Source organism: Lucilia cuprina, chromosome 6 (genome assembly GCF_022045245.1).
Source record: "Lucilia cuprina isolate Lc7/37 chromosome 6, ASM2204524v1, whole genome shotgun sequence".
NCBI lineage: Eukaryota > Metazoa > Arthropoda > Insecta > Diptera > Calliphoridae > Lucilia > Lucilia cuprina.
Window position 1 is genome coordinate 12,085,483 of NC_060954.1, and position 19,987 is coordinate 12,105,469.

Sequence of the window (19,987 nt, forward strand, 5' to 3'; positions counted from 1 at the left end):
AACTGAACTAGAACGGATCTAGAACAGAACTAGAACTAGAACAGAACTAGAATAGAACTAGAACAGAACTAGAACAGAACTAGAACAGAACTAGAACAGAACTAGAACAGAACTAGAACAGAACTAGAACAGAACTAGAACAGAACTAGAACAGAACTAGAACAGAACTAGAACAGAACTAGAACAGAACTAGAACAGAACTAGAACAGAACTAGAACAGAACTTCAACAGAACTAGAACAGAACTAGAACAGAACTAGAACAGAACTTGAACAGAACTTGAACAGAACTAAAACAGAACTAGAACAGGACTAAAACAGAACTAGAACAGAACTAGAAAAAAACTAAAACAGAACTAGAAAAAAACTAATACAGAACTAGAACAAAACTAGAACAGAACTAGATCAGAACTAGAACAGAACTAGAACAAAACTAGAACAGAACAAGAACAAAACTAGAACTGATCTAGAACTAAACTAGAACTGAACTAGAACAGAACTAGAACAGAACTAGAACAGAACTAGAACTAAACTAGAACCGAACTAGAACTGAACTAAACTGGAACTAGAACTGAACTAGAATTGAACTAAACTGGAACTATACTAGAACTGAACTAGAACTGAACTAAAACTGAACTAGAACTGAACTAGAACTGAACTAGAACTGAACTAGAACTGAACTAGAACTGAACTAGAACTGAACTAGAACTGAACTAGAACTGAACTAGAACTGAACTAGAACTGAACTAGAACTGAACTAGAACTGAACTAGAACTGAACTAGAGCTGAACTAGAACTGAACTAGAACTGAACTAGAACTGAACTAGAACTGAACTAGAACTGAACTAGAACTGAACTAGAACTGAATTAGAACTGAACTAAATCTGAACTAGAACTGAACTAGAACTAAACTACAACAAAACTAGAAGTGATCTTTATCCTAAATTTAATATAAATCAAAGTTAAGTCTTAAATATTAAATATTTCTTTTTATATTTTCTTCTCTAGATTGTACGTCGTCCTTATGTTTTCATTTACAAATCCGAAAAGGATCCTGTAGAACGAGCTGTCTTAAATTTGGGTACAGCTCAAGTTGAATGCAGTGAAGATCAAGCAGCTATGGTTAAAATACCAAATACATTTAGGTAAACTAAAAATAAAGGAAAAACACTGGGTTATAGACGAGACTATGGACTAGTTTGTAGATAAGACCAAAGACTAGACTATAGACTAGTCTACAGTTTAGATTGCAGTCAAAACACAGATTTCATTTAACAGTGTTTCGTTTTTTTTACAGCGTGGTCACCAAACATCGTGGTTATCTGTTACAAACCTTAGGCGACAAGGAAGTACACGATTGGTTATATGCCATTAATCCATTATTAGCTGGACAAATAAGGTAGGAAGAGTTTATTTTTTTTTTCTCCAGTTTTGGAATTCTTTTGTTAACTTGTATTTACATTCTTTACAGATCTCGTTTAGCTAGACGCACACAAGAGTCGGCTTCACAAACAGCCTCTCAAATACAAGCAACAACCGCTACAAATACAGGTGCGAATAATAAATGAGATACAATAACGATGGAATCCGTTTTAGTATATTAATAAATATTATTATTGAAATAAGGCAAAATGAAATTTAAAGATTTGAAATTGAATATTAACAAAAAACAAAGTTTAAACCGATTATAATAATTAAAAAAAAACAAAAGCAGATTTTATTTAAAAAAAAAGTGCAATATTTTTTTCCAATTTGAAGAAATGTTGGAAATTAAGAAAAACGGTTTGAATTTGTGAGAAAAACAACAACAACAACAACGGATTCCATCGATAAATTTAAAACAAAATTAAAGTTTAAAGAAGACGAATGCAGGCATTACATTTAAAATATGAAAATTATATATAAATAATAAAATTATATATTAAATAAAATTTATTAAAATTAAGCAAAAAAAAAAAACAACACAATAGAAAAGAAAAACAAGATTATAAAACACTTACTTTTTTAATACAAAAGTAAGTTATTGGAAATTAAAACAAAAAAACAAAACAATCCCTCCCTTATAATCCTCCCCTTAAGATTTCAAATTCTATATAAATGTTTCCATATACAAACATAGCAAAAGATAAAAAATGAACAAAACAATAAATTAAAATAATATTGATGTAAAACATTTTAAATTCATTTCATTTAATTTATATTTAAAGAGAGAAAAAAAAAGAAACAAAATCAAGCGAAATGAAGAGAAAAACAAAATAATTTTTGCAATTTATTATTATTATTATGATTAAAACTTATTATATATAAAACTTATATTTAAACTTATATTATGAAGAAACGAGATAAAAAAAAACACATTAACTTTACTGGCTTTATTGTTGATTATCTATTTAACAAAAAAAAAAAAGAAAGAAAAAACCAAAAAACTGAAAACAAATTTCATTCAAATTTAAAGAAAACTCATATTTTTTGTGTTAAAAAAAAACAAAAACAAATTTTAATTATATTTTATAATTGATATTATAATTATATGTGAAAAAACAAAAGAAATTTTAAAACAGTTGTAGCTAGAGTTGTAGATAAAGTTTCTTTTCTAAAGAAAGAAAAATTTTTGAAAATTTTGAAAAAATTTATTTTACAACATTTTCAAAAACTTTTGGGGTCATTTAAACCAAATTTGTGAAATTCTTTAAAATTTGCTTTAAGTCATTTGTATTTTAAAATATTTAAAAAAAACGTTTGTTTCAAACAAATTTGTGAAATTCTTTGAAATTAGCTTTAAGTAATTTGTATTTTAAAACTTTTGTAATCGTTTCAAACAAATTTGTGAAATTCTTTAAAATTAGCTTTAAGTCATTCTTATTTTAAAACATTTTCAATCGTTTAAACCAAATCTATTTAAATTTTTTTTTTATAAATTTTACACAATTAAAGCTTTTGAAAGACATTTTTCTAAAATTTATGGTCCTACGAGCCCTTCTTTTCTTAAATTATTCAAATTTAAACAAATCTATACAAATGATTTTTAAAATGTTAACAGATCTTATGCAATTAAAACAGTTTTATACAATTTAAACTCTTTTTCATAAGTTCGTTGGTCCTTCGAGCCCTTCCTTTCATTGTTTTTTAAAATTAAATCAAATCCTTGCAAAACAACAACATTGTTTAATATGAAACAGAAATTTGTTAAAATTTTTTATAAAATTTCTTCAATTAAGTATTTAAAAGACTTTTTCATAAAATTTATGGTCCTACGAGCCCTTCTTTTCATAAATTATTAAAAATTTTAAACCAATCTATACAAATAATCTTTAAAAATTAACAAATCTTTTCCCATTAAAACTGTTTTGTACATTTGCTCCCTTTTTCATAAATCTAATGGTCCTTCGAGCCCTTAGTTTCACAATTTTATCAAATCTAAATCAAATTCCCAAAAAAACAAAAATTTATTTAAATTTTCTATAAATTTTACTCAAAGCTTTTTCACAAATTTAATGGTCCTACGAGTCCATGTTAACACAATTTTTTAAAATTTAAACAAATCTATACAAATAATCTTTCAAATCAAACAGTTTTTTACATTTTGCTTTCTATTCCATTAATCTAATGGTCCTTCGAGCCCTTAGTATCACAATTTATTAAAACTAAAACAAATCCCTGCAAAACAACAATATTGTTTAACATGAAACAGAAATTTTCTATAAATTTTACTTAATTAAAGCTTTTGAAAGACTTTTTCATAAAATTTATGGTCCTACGAGCCCATGTTTTCCAAATTTATTAAAATTTAAACAATACATTACAAACATACTGTGAAAAATCAAGAGGTCTCATCCATTTAACACAGTTTTACAAATTTCACAATCTTTTTCATAAATCTAATGGTCCTTCGAGCCCTTAGTTTAACAATTTTATCAAATCTAAATCAAATTCCTAAAAAAACAAAAATTTATTTAAATTTTCTATAAATTTCACTCAAAGCTTTTGAAAAACTTTTTCACAAATTTAATGGTCCTACGAGTCCATGTTAACACAATTTATTAAAATTTAAACAAATCTATACAAATAATCTTTCAAATTAAACAGTTTTTTACATTTTGCTTTCTATTCAATTAATCTAATGGTCCTTCGAGCCCTTAGTATTACAATTTATTAAAACTAAAACAAATCCCTGCAAAACAACAATATTGTTTAACATGAAACAGAAATTTGTTTAAATTTTCTATAAATTTTACTCAATTAAAGCTTTTGAAAGACTTTTTCATAAAATTTATGGTCCTACGAGCCCTTCTTTTCATAAATTATTAAAATTTAAATAAATCTATATAAATAATCTTTAAAAATTAACAAATCTTATCCCATTAAAACTATTTTGTACATTTTGCTTCCTTTTTCATAAATCTAATGGTCCTTCGAGCCTTATGTTTCACAATTTTTTAAAATTCAAAGAAAGTTTTAAAAAGGAACTGTAAAAAAATCACTATAAACACCAAATTTTCAACATTTTTTTTTTAAAATTTTAATAAATAATGTTAATAAAGCTTTAGCGAACATTAAAAAAAAGCTTTTCAAGACTTTTAAATAAAGCTTTTAATTTAAATAGCTTTTTAGCAGTTCAAGACGTTTTTCAAGAAATATTTATATATTTTCTACAATTTAAGCTGTGCTTTACATTATAAACTCATTTTCATAAAGTTTATGGTCCTTTGAGTGCAAATTTTGAATCTAAAGTAAAGTTTTAAGCTTTTAAAAGAGATGCTTTGAAACAATGTCTTGAAGACGTCCTCCATATAATAACTTTTCATTTGTAATTTCAGTTTTCTTTAAAGATTCCATTAAAATGAGTTTTGAAACAGTTTTAAGCATTTTCCTTAGATATTTCGGCAAAAAAAGCTTTCAAAAAAGCTTTACCTATAGTTATTTTGTATATTTCTATAGAATTTTTAGTTGTCTTAAGACTTTGCCAAAGAAATTAGCTTTTAAAGTCAAGTATTTAAAACACATTAAGCTTTTTATTTTAATATTTTGTAAAGTGTTAAAAGAATGTTCATAAAAAGCTTTATAATTCAAATTTTTCAAAGAACTATATTCTATGAAAGATTAAGCTTAAGCTTTTACTACAATTTTAATACAAAATATTTAAAACACTAGTCCCTAGTCTAAAATTTAAGGTTTAGATTAGAGGTACTACTCGTAGGGTTTAAATTAAAGCGGTAGAAGCATATTAAACAATTCTCTGAGTGCTTGTTATATCCAATACAAAAAAAAAAAAAAAAACATAAGCTTAAGTGTTAGAGCTTGTCTGTGAAAAGCTATAAACCAATAAGCAAAAAAAGCGTTTAATAAAACTTAAAATAAAAGCTATTTGTTGCAAAAGGTAATTTCTTTATTTATATCTAACAATTTTTGACAAAAAAAGCTTTTTTAGAAAGCTTTAAATAAAAACTTTTGTAGCTTAAAGTTCTTTCTAATGTTAAGTTTTACCAGTAAAGCATTTTCTACAAAATAAAGCTTTTTTAAAAAAAGTTTAAAATGAAATCTTTTACAATTTGCAAAAAACCTAAGAATTTAAAGTTAAGAGCTTTGATTACTGCCTTAAGAGAGAGCTTAACTTAAAGCTCTTGTAACTTTAACTTAAAGTTTTAAGCTAAGTTTTTTATTTAAAGCAAATTCTTTAAAACAAAACTGTTAAACAGAGCCACAAGTTAAATTGATGGGAGTGTGATACAAAAAAGCTTCGCCTCCTAACAATAAAAAGCTTTAAATAACAGCTGTGCTAACTTAAAGTTCCTTACTTAAGCTAAGTTTAAAATTTAAAGCATTTTTCTTAAAACAAAGCTTTTTTGAAAAAAAATGTTAAAGAAAATCTTTTGGAGTTTAAAAGAACTTTAATTTTAGGGTTGTTTTCGACCTTAAAAAAGCTTTTCATAAAAACTGTTCATACATAAAGTTTATGCCTTAAAGTTAGTTTGATAGAAGTTTAAAAGAAAATCTAGCTTTAAATAAAAGCTATTGTAAATAAAAGTTTATTGTTAAAGCTAAGTTTAACATTTAAAGCCATTTTCTTTAAAACTAAGCCTTTAAACAGAGCTCCAAGTTAAATCGGTGGAAGTGTGATTGATTACTAGTAATAAGAAAGCTTTAAATAAAAGCTGGGCTAACTTAAAGTTCATGTTTAAAAGCTTAGTTTAACATTTGAAGCAGTTTCCTTAAAATAAAGCTTTTTTAAAGAAATTTTAAAGAAAATCTTTTGGAGATTGAAGAAAATTGTCTTTTATATGCTTTAAAGGTTTTATTTCGGCCTTAAGAAAGCTTTAAATAAAAGCTATGGTAACTTAGAGTACAATTCTTAACATTTAAAAGAATATGCCTGAACATTTATTTAAAATTAAGCTTTTTAACAAAATTTTAAACAAAATCTTTTAAAGTTTACAAGAACTTTCATTTTAGGGTTCAGATGTTTGTTTTCGAACTTAAAAAAAGCTTTTGATAAAAGCTGTTTTAACTTAAAGTTTATTTCTATAGCTAAGTTTAACATTTAAAAGAATTTCTCTAAAAGAAAGCTTTTAAACAGAGCTCGGTGGTAGTGAGAAAGAAAAAGCTTTGATTTCTAGTAATAAGTAAGCTTTAAATAAAAGCTATGCTAACTTAAAGTTTCTTACTTAAGCTAACTTCATTTCGCCTAAAACAAAGCTTTAAAGTTTATTTTTAAAGCTAATATTTAAAGCAATTTCTTTAAGAAAAGATTTTAAACAAAGTTCAAAGTAAGAACGGTGGGAGTGTGATAGAAAACGCTTAGATTTTTAGTAAAAAGAAAGCTGTAGATTAAAGCTGTGGTAACTTAAAGTTCATGACTAAAGCTAAGTTTAACATTTAAAGCAATTTCTTTAAAATTAAGCTTTTTTGAAAAAATTTAAAAGAAAATCTTTTGAAGTTTGAATAAAATCAACCATTCTAGTGTTTAAGGGTATTATTTCGATCTAAAAAAACAAGCTTTAAATAAAAGCTTAATGTTCATCTCTTAAACTAGCTTTAACATTTCAAGCATTTTCTGTAAAACAAAGCCTTTTTTGGATAGAATTTAAAAGAAAATCTTTTAAAGTTTGCAAAAACTTTCATTTTAGGTTTCAAATGTTTGATTTCGACTGTAAGAAAGCTTTTGATAAAAGCTGTGGTTATAAAAAGTTCATGTCTTAGAGTTTGTTATAGAAGTTTAAAAAAACTTTTATTTAAGAGTTTAGATGTTTGATATTGACTTTAAAAAAGCTTTTAATAAAAGCTGTGTTAACTTAAAGTTTATGGCTTAAGCTATGTTTTAATAATAAAGCTTTTTAACAATGTTCAAAGTAAAAACGGTGGTTGCAAGAAAAAAAAAGCTTTAATTGCTACTAAAGTTCGTGGTTTAAACTAAAACATTGACTTTCGATTAAAAATTTGGATATTTTGAAATTTTTTTCTAAAATTTTCTAGAATTCTACCTACAACTGTTTAAAGAAATTTTCTTAAATTATTATTATTTTTGAAAAAAACTAATTTGTTAAATAAATATTTTAATTGTAAATAGTTTTAACTTAGATTTTCTTTGAAAATTTCCATTTTATATTTTATTTTATTATAATTATATAAAAACAAACATTCTTACTTATGATTTTAAAACTCAAGGATTTTGTTTAAAATATTTTGTTTTTAGTTTTGCTTGTTATATAGAATATTAATTTAAAAAACTAAAAAGAACTAAATATAAATAATTATAATTTTGCATATAAAAAAAAACTTAAGTTTCTTATAAAAAAATGAAAATAAATAGTATTATTAAACATAAATATTTAACAAATGAAATAAAACAACAACAACAATTCAAATAAAAGTAAAAAAAACTCAATATTATACTATTTACATAATTAAATATATAATAAATTATATATATTTAAAAAAAAACTACATATATATAACAACAACAACAAAAAAAAGAAAAACAATAATTATTTAAAACAAAAAAAAACATAAATGTTTATTTCAAACAACAAACAAACACTTGCAAAAAAAAAGAAAATTATATAATTAATATTAAATAAAAAAACTCTAATGTGTAGTATTAGTAAAAGGAAAAAAACAAAAATGTCAAACAAAAGAAATAAATTAATTCGAATATTAACTATAGACCAGTGAACAAATAAATAAATTAAACAAAAAAAAAAAAACAACAACATTCAAATTGTATAATCATATTATAATTAATTAAATAAATAAATAAATTGAAAAATTATACACAAAATAAATAAAGAAAAGAAAAAAAAAAAACCCTTCAACAAACTCTTTAATTATGTATTTGACTTTATTCAATTATGGATGTTTCAAAACTATGTCTCTATATAAACAAACCGATAATAATATATTAATATTGATTTATGTTTTATTTAAAAGAAAAAGAAAAAAAGATAAAATAAAACATTTTTTTTTTGGAATTTGTTTTAAGCAAAATTTGTAAGTTATTTCTTATTAGCCACTTCTTATAGATCACTTCAAAGGGAAAAATCATCAATGATAAACGCCTATTAGATTCCAAATAAATAATACTTATTAGTAACTAATATGTCTGGCTTGATATATTGTTAAATGTTTGTTAGGTTTCGTTTCAAAAACTTTAACGAAAACCTAATGTGTTAATCTCTTAAAAAGCTTTTTTTCATTAGTAAACTTTAAAATAACTTTAAGTAAGAAAATATGAAATATTTTGTCTGGTCCATAGTCTGTTCTATAGTCTGGTCTATGGTCTGGTCTATATTCTATTCTATAGTCTCGTCTATAGTCTGTTCTGTAGTCTGTTATATAGTCTGTTCTATAGTCTGTTCTATAGTCTGTTCTATAGTCTTTCCTATAGTCTGTTCTATAGTCTGTTCTATAGCCTGTTCTATAGTCTATAGTCTGGTCTGGTCTAGTCTAATCTATAGTCTGTTCTGTAGTCTCGTCTATAGTCTGTTCTATGGTCTGGTCTATAATCTGTTCTATAGTATGTTCTATAATCTGTTCTATAATCTCGTCTATAGTCTAGTCTACAGTCTAGTCTATAGTCTATTCAATAGTCTGCTCTATAGTCTGGTCTATAATCTGGTCTATAGAATGTTCTATAGTCTGTTCTGTAGTCTGTTCAATAGTCTGGTTTATAGTCTGGTTTATAGTCTGTTTTGTAGTCTGGTCTATAGTCTAGTCTGTTCTATAGTCTAGTCTGTCTATAGAACAGTCTGTCTGTTCTATAGCCTGATCTATAGCATGGTCTATAATCTGGTCTATAGTCTGTTTTGAAGTCTATTTTCTAGTCTGGTCTATAGTCTACTCTATAGTTTGGTTTATAACCTGTTCTATAGTCTGGACTATAGTCTGTTCTATAGCCTGTTCTATAGTCTGGTCTATAGTCTGGTCTATAGTCTAATCTACAGTCTGCTCTATAGTTTGCTATATAGTCTGCTCTATAGTCTGTTCTATAGTCTGGTCTATAGTCTGTTCTATAGTCTGGACTATAGTCTGTTCTATAGCCTGTTTATAGTCTGTTCTATAGTCTGGTCTGCTTTATAGTCTATTCAATAGTCTGGTCTTTAGTCGGTTCTGTAGTATGGTCTATATTTTAGTCTGGTCTATATTCCGTTCTATAGTCTGTTCTATAGTTTGTGGTATAGCCTGTTCTATAGTCTGGTCTATTTTCTAGTTTGGCCTATAGTCTACTCTATAGTTTAGTTTATAACCTGTTCTATAGTCTCGACTATAGTCTGTTCTATAGCCTGGTCTATAGTCTGGTCTATAGTCTAATCTATAGTCTGCTCTATAGTCTGGTCTGCTTTATAGTCTGGTCTATAGTCTGTTCTATAGTCTGGACTATAGTCTGTTCTATAGCCTGTCTATAGTATAATCTATAGTCTGCTCTATAGTCTGTTCTATAGTCTGGTCTGCTTTATAGTCTATTCAATAGTCTGGTCGTTAGTCGGTTCTGTAGTATGGTCTATATTTTAGTCTGGTCTATATTCCGTTCTATAGTCTGTTCTATAGTTTGTGGTATAGCCTGTTCTATAGTCTGGTCTATATTCCGTTCTATAGTCTGTTCTATGGTCTGTTCTATAGTCCGTTCTATAGTCTGGTCTATGGTCTATTCTGTAGTCTGCTCTATAATCTAATCTATAGTCTGGTCTATAATCTGGTCTATTTTATAGTCTTGTCTATAGTCTATACTAAGGTCTGCTCTATAGTCTGATCTATAGCATGTTCTATAATCTGGTCTATAGTCTATTCTGTAATCTATTTTATAGTCTAGTCTTTAACCTAGTCTATAGTCTATTCTATAGTTTGGTCTATAGCCTGTTCTATAGTCTGATTGCAAAACTTGGGACATTTCTACTAATTCTATCGATAAATACAATTCAATTAATTAGTTTTGTGACTAGTCTGTTGATTATTCTATTTATTAGTATACTTACTAGTCTACTGAATAGCTATGTGCTAGTCTAATGTATAGTGTATGGACTAGCCTAAGGACTCTTCAGTTGTCTAGTCTTAAAAACTAGTTTAAGGACTAGCTAACTGACTTGACTACGGCCTTGTCAATTGCCTTGCCTATGGATTAGTTTATTGAATAGTATATGGAATAGCCTTAATGACTAGTCTATGGAGTCTAGTATACGGATAGGTCTATTGGCTTATACACTACTTTAGTGACTATTCTAAAGACTAGGCTACTGACTAGTCTTTGGATCAATTTGCCAATCATTCTGCCAACCAGTCCATGGACTACATAGTTTACAAACAAATCTATGGACTTGACTACTTACAAGCATTTGGAAATGTCTACTGACATGTCTAATAAACTTGTCTACTGACTATTCTGTGCATAAGTCTACTGACTAGTTTTTAACTACAGACTAGCCTATGAACTACTTAACATATAAGACAATAGATCAGTTTATAAACTAGTGAGTATTCCATGGACTTGTCTTTTAACTAGACTTTAAACTTGTCTATTGACTATAGACTATCGACTTTTCTATTTATTAGCTGATAGATATTAGTCTTATTTAATATTCGACTAGTTTTGGTTTTTAACCTATGGCCTCATCTAGTGACTATTCTATATATTAAATTGCTTATTCTATGACTTAACTATGGATCAATCTATTGACTAGACTAGAAACTAGTCTATGGTCTAGACCTGTCTATGGACTAGACTTGTAAGTAGTCTAGACTCGGAACTATTCTATAGACTTGACTAGTAATTAGTCTATGAACTAGACAAGTCACTAGTCTATGGACTAGACTAGTAACTAGTCTATGGACTAGACGAGTAACTAGTCTATGGACTAGACGAGTAACTAGTCTATGGTCTAGACTAGTAACTAGTCTATGGACTAGACTAGTAACTAGTCTATGGACTAGACTAGTAACTAGTTCATGAAATTACTAACTGACTACACTATGAACTGAATGAAAAGGTACGGAACATACGCTAAAGGTTGCGGAAGATTATGGAATAAATCATCCTTGTTATAGCAAACATAAGGTACTTAATTGATATCGCAATACAGTGTTATCAAAAGCGGTGGGTTATATAAAACTCCTCGAAGTTCGCAGTTAGGTAAGTTATGTATAGTTTAACGAAAATCTCTACCTTAGAATGTTTAAGTCCACTGCGTAATCTGGTATTGAAAAAGCTTCAATGAGCACCGTAGACTCGTTGGTATTTTGTTTAAATTCCACAAAAAGTTAAGATATCTCTCAGTGTTAAATAATACAAAATAATTTATGTATATTATATATTCGATTGAACCACTGGAGATTGATTCCTAGTAAGATTTGAACCAATTTTCTAAATGCTTCTGTTTAAGACGTAAACTGATCATGTCGTAAACTGATCATAAAACTATTTTCATTTGGAACTATTTCCTTTAGCTTTCTTTTACTCATGTTGAAGAGACAAATCATTTCAATGTCATCCTTTAAAGATGTTGATTCTATCATAAGTTTGTTCACTGTTTGCATATACAACTCAGAGTGATTTCCAAAAGTGATGTTTTACTGAAAATTGTCGAATATAATTTGGGTATCCTGGGGATATTCTCATCTTGAAAGTGATAAACATATGCATTTTCTGCATGATCGTCCTTTAAACGCTTAACATTTTTGTTATCTCCATTGGACTCAAACGATTTGTTCAAGATGAAAAGCTTAAGATCTTCCAGCTTGTTGAATATCTTTAGATTTCAGTTTTCAACTACTGATCGCTTGTAAAAAAGGAATTGCCATTTGGAATCTCAAGATGAAAAGCTTAAGTTAAGTCAAAGAAAGCTTAAGTTAAATCATATAGTAATACATAGAGTAGAAACTCACCAACTAATTAGTGATCGTGTCAACTTGATCAAAATATTTCTGAACATTCGATATCGAAGAATAGATCATACATATGTCTTTGTTTTCCCAGACGAAACTTAGACTTTTCACAATCAGTTGCCATATAAATTTAACGAATAGAGCTTTTTCAAAGTCCTAAATAGTTTGATGGGGAAGTTTTATATGTAAATACTTAGAAAAACTTTTATAAAAGCTTTTTGTAATGAAGTATCTTGAATACTTTTTCAAAAATCAATAATAACTAGGGATAACATAAGATTCGGGTAACCTTGGTAACAGAATTTATCAATAAAATCAAAAAGTTTTATAAAAAGCTTTTAAGCTTTAAATTTAAAAACGTATATTTGTATTAATATTCAATTGAATTTAATTGCTTTAGAAAAGGCACTACCAAAAGCTTTTCTCTAAAAACTTAGCACTTAATAGGTCTTAAATATTTCTCAATAGAAAAGCTTTTGAATATAGTCATATTTATCTAACATTGTATATGTATAACACACTCGATTCTCTTTGCGAGAATTACACAACATTTAAACTCACTGATGTTTACAATTACCGTCCTTAACTTAAATTATATAGTTTCAATTAAAAAAGACAATAAATTATAATTAGCAAACTTTTTAAAGCTTTTTTTTTCTTGTTCCCAAACATAAAATTTACAAATTTTGCTTAGACAAATTTAGAGAAAAAGCTATAGATTTATAAAGAAAATATACAATATTTAATGGAAAATATATTTATGTATGTATGTGTGTGTAAATTTATCTAAATGCGCTTATAATGCAATTTGTTTAAAAAAAAGCTCAATTTTTTTGAAGCAACATTTTATGTAAAGTTTTTGTAGAGCTTTCATTAATTTGCTTTGATTAGAATTAATTTCAAAAAGTGTTTAATATAAAGTTTAGTTTTAGTTGTTATTGTATTGCAAGTTTAACTTAAAGCTTTTAAATGTTAAGTTGAAAATGATTCTAAAGAGAAAGCTTAAATTTATAAGCTTCATTAAGCAAGCTTTAAAAAAGTTGTACGTAAACAGTTTTTAACTAACTTTATTAAAGTTTTCTTATTTCAAAAAGCTTTTTTCTTGTTTTATGCTTTTTAGAAAGAAAACATGGAACTTTCTTCAATAAAACTTGAAAAGCTTTCTTAATTGCATTTAAAAAAGCTTTTATTTAATTTTTTTATACAAAATCTTTAAGGATCTTTTAAAAACTTACATTTTTTGAAAATTTCAAAAGCTGATAAGCTAAATTAAGCAAGCTTTTAAGAAAGTTGATTGCAAAAGAAGCTTTAAAACAAACGTTAAACTTTATTAAAACTTCCTTATTTGAAAATGCTTTTTTTTGGAACTTTCTTCAATTAAATTTAAAAAACTTTTAAAAAGCTTTCTTTATTGCATTTCAAAAAGCTTTCATTAAAACTTTTTTCATACAAAATCTTTAAGGACCTTTGGAAAACTTAAATTTTTTGATAATTTCTAAAGCTCATAAGCTTAATAAGAAAAGCTTTTAAGAAAGTTGTATGCAAAAAAGCTTTTAAACAAATGTTAAACTTTTAAAAAGTTTTTTTTCTTGTTTTTCAGAAAGAAAAGATGGAACTTTCTTTAATAAATGATTTTCCGAAAGAAAATATGAAACTTTCTTCAATAAAACCTGAAAAGCTTTCTTTATTACATTTAAAAAAGCTTTAATTAATTTTTTTTGAAAAGTTTCGAAATTTTTTTTCAAATTTTCAAAAGCTTTTTTTATACAAAATCTTTAAGCTTAATTAAGCAAGCTTTTAAGAAAATTGTTTGCAAAAAAGCTTTTAAAGAAGTGTTAAGTTTTCTTACTTGAAAAAGTTTTTCTCGTGGAACTTTACTAAATAAAACTTTTAATAAGCTTTCTTGATTATATTTAAAAAAACTTTTAACAAAACTTTATACAAAATCTTTGAGGACCTTTTAAAAGCTCAGATTTTTTTATATTATTCAAAAGCTTTTTATGAAGCTTTCTTCATTAATATTAAAATAAGTTAAATATCAGATGAAAAAGCTATTTAAAAAGCATTTAGTAATAAAAAATAGCTTTTTGAGAAGCTTAAGAAGAAGGAAACACGTACTTTAATTAATAAAACTTTTCCTGGAAAAGCTTTGGGTAAGTTTTATTAAAAACTTTTTAAAAGGGTTTTTTAGAAAGCTTTCTAAAGTTTAATTGAAAAGAATTTACTTTAAGCAATAAAAATTTTTACTGGAAAAGCTTTTATGTTTAAAAATATATCAAAAATGCTTACAATATGTTTATGCTGTAATAGCTGGACAACTTAGTTTAAAGTTTTAAGAAAGCTTTTTTAAAATATATGAAAAATATTATTAAAGTTTGTTTCTCAGTTTAAAATTATGTTAATTTTAATGTAATAAGTTTTTGTTTATGTTTTTTTGTTAGCCGAAAGAAGCAACAAAGACGAGCTTAAAAGTTAAAAAAGCTTTAATACAAAAAATAGCTTTTAAAAGCTATTTTTATGTTTCTGCAAGAGAAAAACTAAAATAAAAAATAAAAAGAATTTTTTCATTTGTATTTGAAAAAAAATAATACAAAATGTTAAGAATTCTAAGGGAAATGTACAAAATAAAGATAAAAGTGCAAGCTAAAGGTGAGAAGAGAAAAAGGACAGCAAAAAAAGCTTAAGCTTAATAAACACAAAAAGAAAATTAGTGAAATTATTTTAAAGTTTTAATTAATTTGAAATGAAATTTTAAATAAAATTATATTAATTTAACAAATGCATATTACAACAATAAACTGTAAATTAAACAAAAGAAATGTAAAAATAATTATTAAATTTTCCCAAAGAAAAATTTGAAATAAAAACATTTTGAAATTTCGTTTTAAATAAAACTAAAATCACACTTCTATACGATCAAGGCAAGTTTTTGATTAAACAAATATTTAATTAAAAAATAATAAATGTAAAATGTTTAAATAAAAATATATATTTAAATAAATAACATAAATAATAAAAAAAACTTTTAAAAAGAAACTTTTGATTTAAATAAAAAAAATTAAAATATAAAATTCATTATTATTATTATCACTAAATGTATTTGTCATCTTCTAAACTTAAACAAACAACAAAATTAAAATTATACATGTATGAAAAGAAAACTCGTAATAAAAATTAATTTAAAAATCTCAATCCTCCTACAACAAATTCCAATTCATAACCAAATGAAATAAAATTTGAATTTCTAAATGCAAAACAAATTTAAAACGGAAAATATATATATAAAGACAAATGGGCCGTATCACTAATTCAATAAAAGAAAACCAAAATAACTCCATGGAAATTAAACTAAACTATATAAAAAATATAAATATATATTATAAAAAAAAGGAAAAACCATAAAATAATGAAAAGGTAAACAAAAGAAAAATATTTCAAAAAACGTATAAAACAAACTGAGAAATTATTAAAGAAGAAAAGGCTTTAAATAAAAATTGTAAAACAAATAAAGAAACGGCAACTGATGTTTAAATTTGGTAGTAAGCACTTTTTTTTACAAAAACGGTTTGTATTTCAATATCTTAAGATTCTATATCTAACAATTGATATCAGAATATTATATCATTCATAATTTCTACAAATATTGCTTGACTTTGGAAAATTCTACTGAACAGCTAGCAAAATTTTAGTTCTAGTAAGCACTAGTTTAGTTTTAGGTATGTTCTAGTTAGTTGTAGTTTTTTTAAGTTCAATTTAAGTTGCCTTCTACTCAAGTTCTAATTAAGTTGTCATTCTGTTCAAGTTCAGTCCTAATTCAATTCAAGTTCTGTTCTATTTTAGATTTAGTTCAGTTCTAGTTCATGTCTAGTTCAGTTCTACTTCAGTTCTAGATCAGTTCTAGTTCAGTTCTAGTTCAGTTCTAGTTCAGTTCTAGTTCAATTCTAGTTCAGTTCTAGTTCAATTCTAGTTCAGTTCTAGTTCAGTTCCAATTTAGTTCTAGTTCAGTTTTAGTTCAGCTCTAGTTCAGTTCTCGATCAGTTCTAGTTCAGTTCTAGTTCAGTTCTAGTACAGTTCAGTTCTAGTTCAGAACTAGTTAAGATCTAGTTCAGTTCTAGTTCAGTTTTAGTTCAATTCTAGTTCAGTTCTGGTTCAATTCTAATTCTAATTCAGTTTTATTTCAGTTCTATTTCAGTTCCAGTTCAGTTTAGTTCTCCTTGAGTTCTAGTTCAGTTCTATTGAGTTCTAGTTCAGTTCTAGTTCAATTCTACTTAAGTTCTAGATCAGTTCTAGTTCAGTTCCTGTTCTAGTTCAGTTCTAATTCAGTTCTAAATTAGTTCTAGTTGAGTTCTAGTTCAGTTATAGTTCAATTCTAGTTCAGTTCTAGTTCAGTTCTAGTTCAGTTCTAGTTCAGTTCTAGATCAGTTCTAGTTCAGTTCTAGATCGGTTCTAGTTGAGTTCTAGTATAATTCTAGTTCAATTCTTGTTCAATTCTAGTTCAGTTCTAGTTCAGTTCTAGTTCTGTTCTAGATCAGTTCTATTTGAGTTCTAGTTCAGTTCTAGTTTACACAGGTTCTAGATCAGTTCTGCCTTAGTTCGAGTTCACTTCTATTTTTTATTTAGTTCTAGTATAGTTTTACTTAGTTCTTGTTCTAGATCAGTTCCAGTTCATTTCTAGTAAAGAACACGTTTAATTCCAGTTAAGTTCTAGACTAGTTATAGTTTAGTTCCAGTTTTCTTCAATTTCAGTTGTAGTTCAGTTCTAGTTAAGTTCTAGATAAGTTGTAGTTCAGTTCTAGGTTAGTTTAGTTCAGTTCTAGTAAAGTTCTAGTTCAGTTCTAGATCAGTTTTAGTTAAGTTCTACTTCAGTCCCAGTTCAAATTCTAATTCAGTTCTAGTTCATTTCTAGTCCAGAACAAGTTTAATTCCAGTTAAGTTCTAGACAAGTTATAGTTTTGTTCTTGTTCTGTTCTATTTCTGTTGTAGTACAGTTCTATTTCCGTTCCAGTTCAGTTCTAATTAAGTTGAGTTCTAGTTCAGTTTTAGTTCAGTTCTAGTTAAGTTCTAATTAAGTTTTAGTTTAGTTCTAGTTCAATTCTAGTTAAGGTTTAGTTCAGTTCTATTTTAGTTCTAGTTCAGTTCAAGTTCAGTTCTAGTTCGGATCTAGTTTACATCGCATCTAGTTAAGTTCTGACTTAGTTCTATTTCATTTCTATTTTCTATTTAGTGCTAGTACAGTTTTACTTTATTCTTGTTCTGTTGCCGTCTATTTTAAGTTCAGTTCTTTTCTGATTCAGTTCACTTCAGTTACATTTAAATCTAGTTAGTTTTAGTTCAGTTTCCGTCGTGTTCAAGTTCAGTTCTAGTTCAGTTTAATTATAGTTTTGTTTTAATTTAGTTTAAGGAATTTTCTCTTCAGTTCTAGTTTGGTTTTATTTTTGTCAATTTTAGTTAACTTCTAGGTTAGGTCAACTTAGACCTAACGTTCACTTCTACTATAATACCAGTTTAATTTTATAAGTTCAAAATGTTGTATAAGCTAATAGTACTTACTGCCATCAATAGATACATATATCTTGATATTCATTTTAAGCTTATTTCTTTTTTCTCCGCCAGTAATTTTCACTTCACTTTTAATGTTGTTATAATTAATTTATTAAATTAACTTTAAATGTTATCTTTTTTTTAGTGGTAATTAATAAAGTAAAGTGAGTATGACTCAAAAATGTCTTGTTTCTTATTTTTTACTACCAGCCACTGTATTGACACGTTCCTCTACTTTAGCCACCTCTTTATTAATAGTTTCGAGATTTTGTGCAAATGTTTCCTGTACCGAATGCAGGAGTTCTTTGTTATTGACCAACGAAGTAGTAATGGTGCTTTGTTTTTCTTCGATTTCAGCAATTATCTTAGCAAAGTTCATGGCTGGAGGGGGAAAGAATTAATTTTATTTAAATAATTTACAACAAAAATAGTGAAAAATATCTTTCAGCCAAAACTTTCCAAATGTGCAAAAAATATTCAATTGTAAAAAGCTAATTGAAAAGATTCGGAACATGTTGAACTTACCATATTTATGTAGAGACTCCAATGCCTGCATTCTTTCAATGATGTCGGGTAAAATTTCGGCTACAGGTTCGGTTCTCTTGGCAATATCATACAAATCGACAACTTTTTGATCACGTTTAGCCTCGTCCGCTGAACCACTTGATTTCTCGGCTATAGCATCCATTTTAGTAGCCAAGGAACCCAAACGCTCCTCAATGGCATCGATTTTTTCCGATTGCAAGAGAGCCGCTTTAGTACTCAACTGGCGTACAGCGTCCATAACATTGGTGCTTTGTGTTAGAGTAGTTAAGCGACTTAATTTTTCTGGTTGAGCTCCCACCGCCTGTTCCAATTGATGCAGACGATGTTCCAGCTTAGCTATGCGGGCCGAAGCAGCCAAATCTGTACCAGGAGTAGGTATAGCTGTTAAAACACCTGATTTCTTATATTCCTCCACTTGATTGATAAGAGCCTTGACTTCTTTGTCGGTTTTACTGGGAGCCTGCTCCTTGCCCAATACTTGTTCTAACCTAAGAGAGTCTAGAACCTTTTTGGCTGTGGCAATAACAGTAGCCACAGCATCGTAAGATTCTTTTTCTTCCTGCACCAATTTGCGATCATTTTGCAAAGAAGAAACCTCTTCCAACAACTCATTCATTTCACACTGCAAACGTCGGCACTTTTGTACGGGTGTTTCACGTTCACCCATACCCACTAATTCAAATTCGCCCGAGGAAGCCTCATAGCCACGGCACAGACGTCTACCAATACGATCGGAAAAGTCTACATTACCCTCGAGGGTGGCACCATGAAAACGTTTATACGAATCTTTCGTGGAAATATGTAAACGTTCAATGGCCTCATTTTCTGGCTCTTCCTCATAATAGTCAGAAGTTTCCTGTTCTGGATTGTCAGGTGTTTCATAGACATCGGGTTGGTCATAAGCCTGTTGAGAGAAAAAGTTTTAACTTTTTTTGCCAAAGTAGAGAAATTTAAGGCTGGTCTTTCTAAAACAGATGACTAATTGATTTGTATTTTTTATGGTAACTGTTTTTTTTACTCCCATAAACTTACTATTCCTGGCAAATTTTCGAATTTTGGATCGGCCATTATGAGGGGCACTGTTTATGATTACTTTAAACACAATTTTTAATAAATACTGTTTGGATTTTTTTACAAAATAATTGCGTTAAACAATTTAGCCGCAATTACAGAAAAAAATAATTTGTTTTGTTTGACGTTTGCGAAAAAAAATTTGTACAACAATAACAAAATTATATGATGTCACATACGCAGTCAGGTGCCGTCAAACATATTCGATAACGGCGTCAGACAATAGAAATTTATACGTCGGCTTTAAATTTATTGTAAGCCGTTACATTTTCATCTGTATTTCAACGACAATAGCGCTATATAAATTAAAAATTGTTGTTTTTGCCCAGCAATATCGGTAGTTTTATGTATTATTACAATATATACTTAGTGCATCCTGATATATACTTAAATTTTTCTAAAAATGTAAGAGGATGATTCTCTTACATTTATTTGCTAAACTACTAACCGCTAGAGGGTGCT

General features: G+C 27.2%; 2 protein-coding genes across 20 annotated transcripts in view; one reads left to right on the plus strand and one right to left on the minus strand.

Annotated features, from left to right (window-relative positions):
• Window positions 1-1,716, plus strand: part of LOC111681630 (kinesin-like protein unc-104) — a 56,657-nt gene extending 54,941 nt beyond the window's left edge. For all 19 annotated transcript variants that reach the window (XM_046953903.1, XM_046953902.1, XM_046953905.1 and 16 more), the window contains 3 exons: window positions 1,007-1,143; window positions 1,296-1,397; window positions 1,470-1,716. In XM_046953903.1, coding sequence (XP_046809859.1) covers window positions 1,007-1,143; window positions 1,296-1,397; window positions 1,470-1,566 — 336 coding nt within the window. In that variant the 3' untranslated portion in view covers window positions 1,567-1,716. The remainder of the gene's footprint in view (window positions 1-1,006; window positions 1,144-1,295; window positions 1,398-1,469) is intronic.
• Window positions 1,717-17,995: 16,279 nt separating this feature from the next.
• Window positions 17,996-19,679, minus strand: LOC111681620 (dynactin subunit 2). Its single transcript, XM_023443491.2, has 3 exons — window positions 19,487-19,679; window positions 18,434-19,358; window positions 17,996-18,289 (listed from the first exon to the last, which is right to left on the minus strand). Exons 1-3 carry the CDS (start codon window positions 19,520-19,522, stop codon window positions 18,102-18,104), a joined length of 1,149 nt encoding a protein of 382 aa, XP_023299259.1. The 5' UTR covers window positions 19,523-19,679; the 3' UTR covers window positions 17,996-18,101.
• Window positions 19,680-19,987: the final 308 nt, after the last annotated feature.

Excerpts from the sequence above, each read along its gene's own strand:
- LOC111681620 (XM_023443491.2), bottom strand. The coding sequence starts at position 19,522 with ATGGCCGATCCAAAATTCGAAAATTTGCCAGGAATA. Across the intron at positions 19,359-19,486 it reads TCGAAAATTTGCCAGGAATA|GCTTATGACCAACCCGATGT; the intron begins GTAAGTTTATGG and ends TTCTCTCAACAG. Across the intron at positions 18,290-18,433 it reads GGAGTCTCTACATAAATATG|CCATGAACTTTGCTAAGATA; the intron begins GTAAGTTCAACA and ends TTCCCCCTCCAG.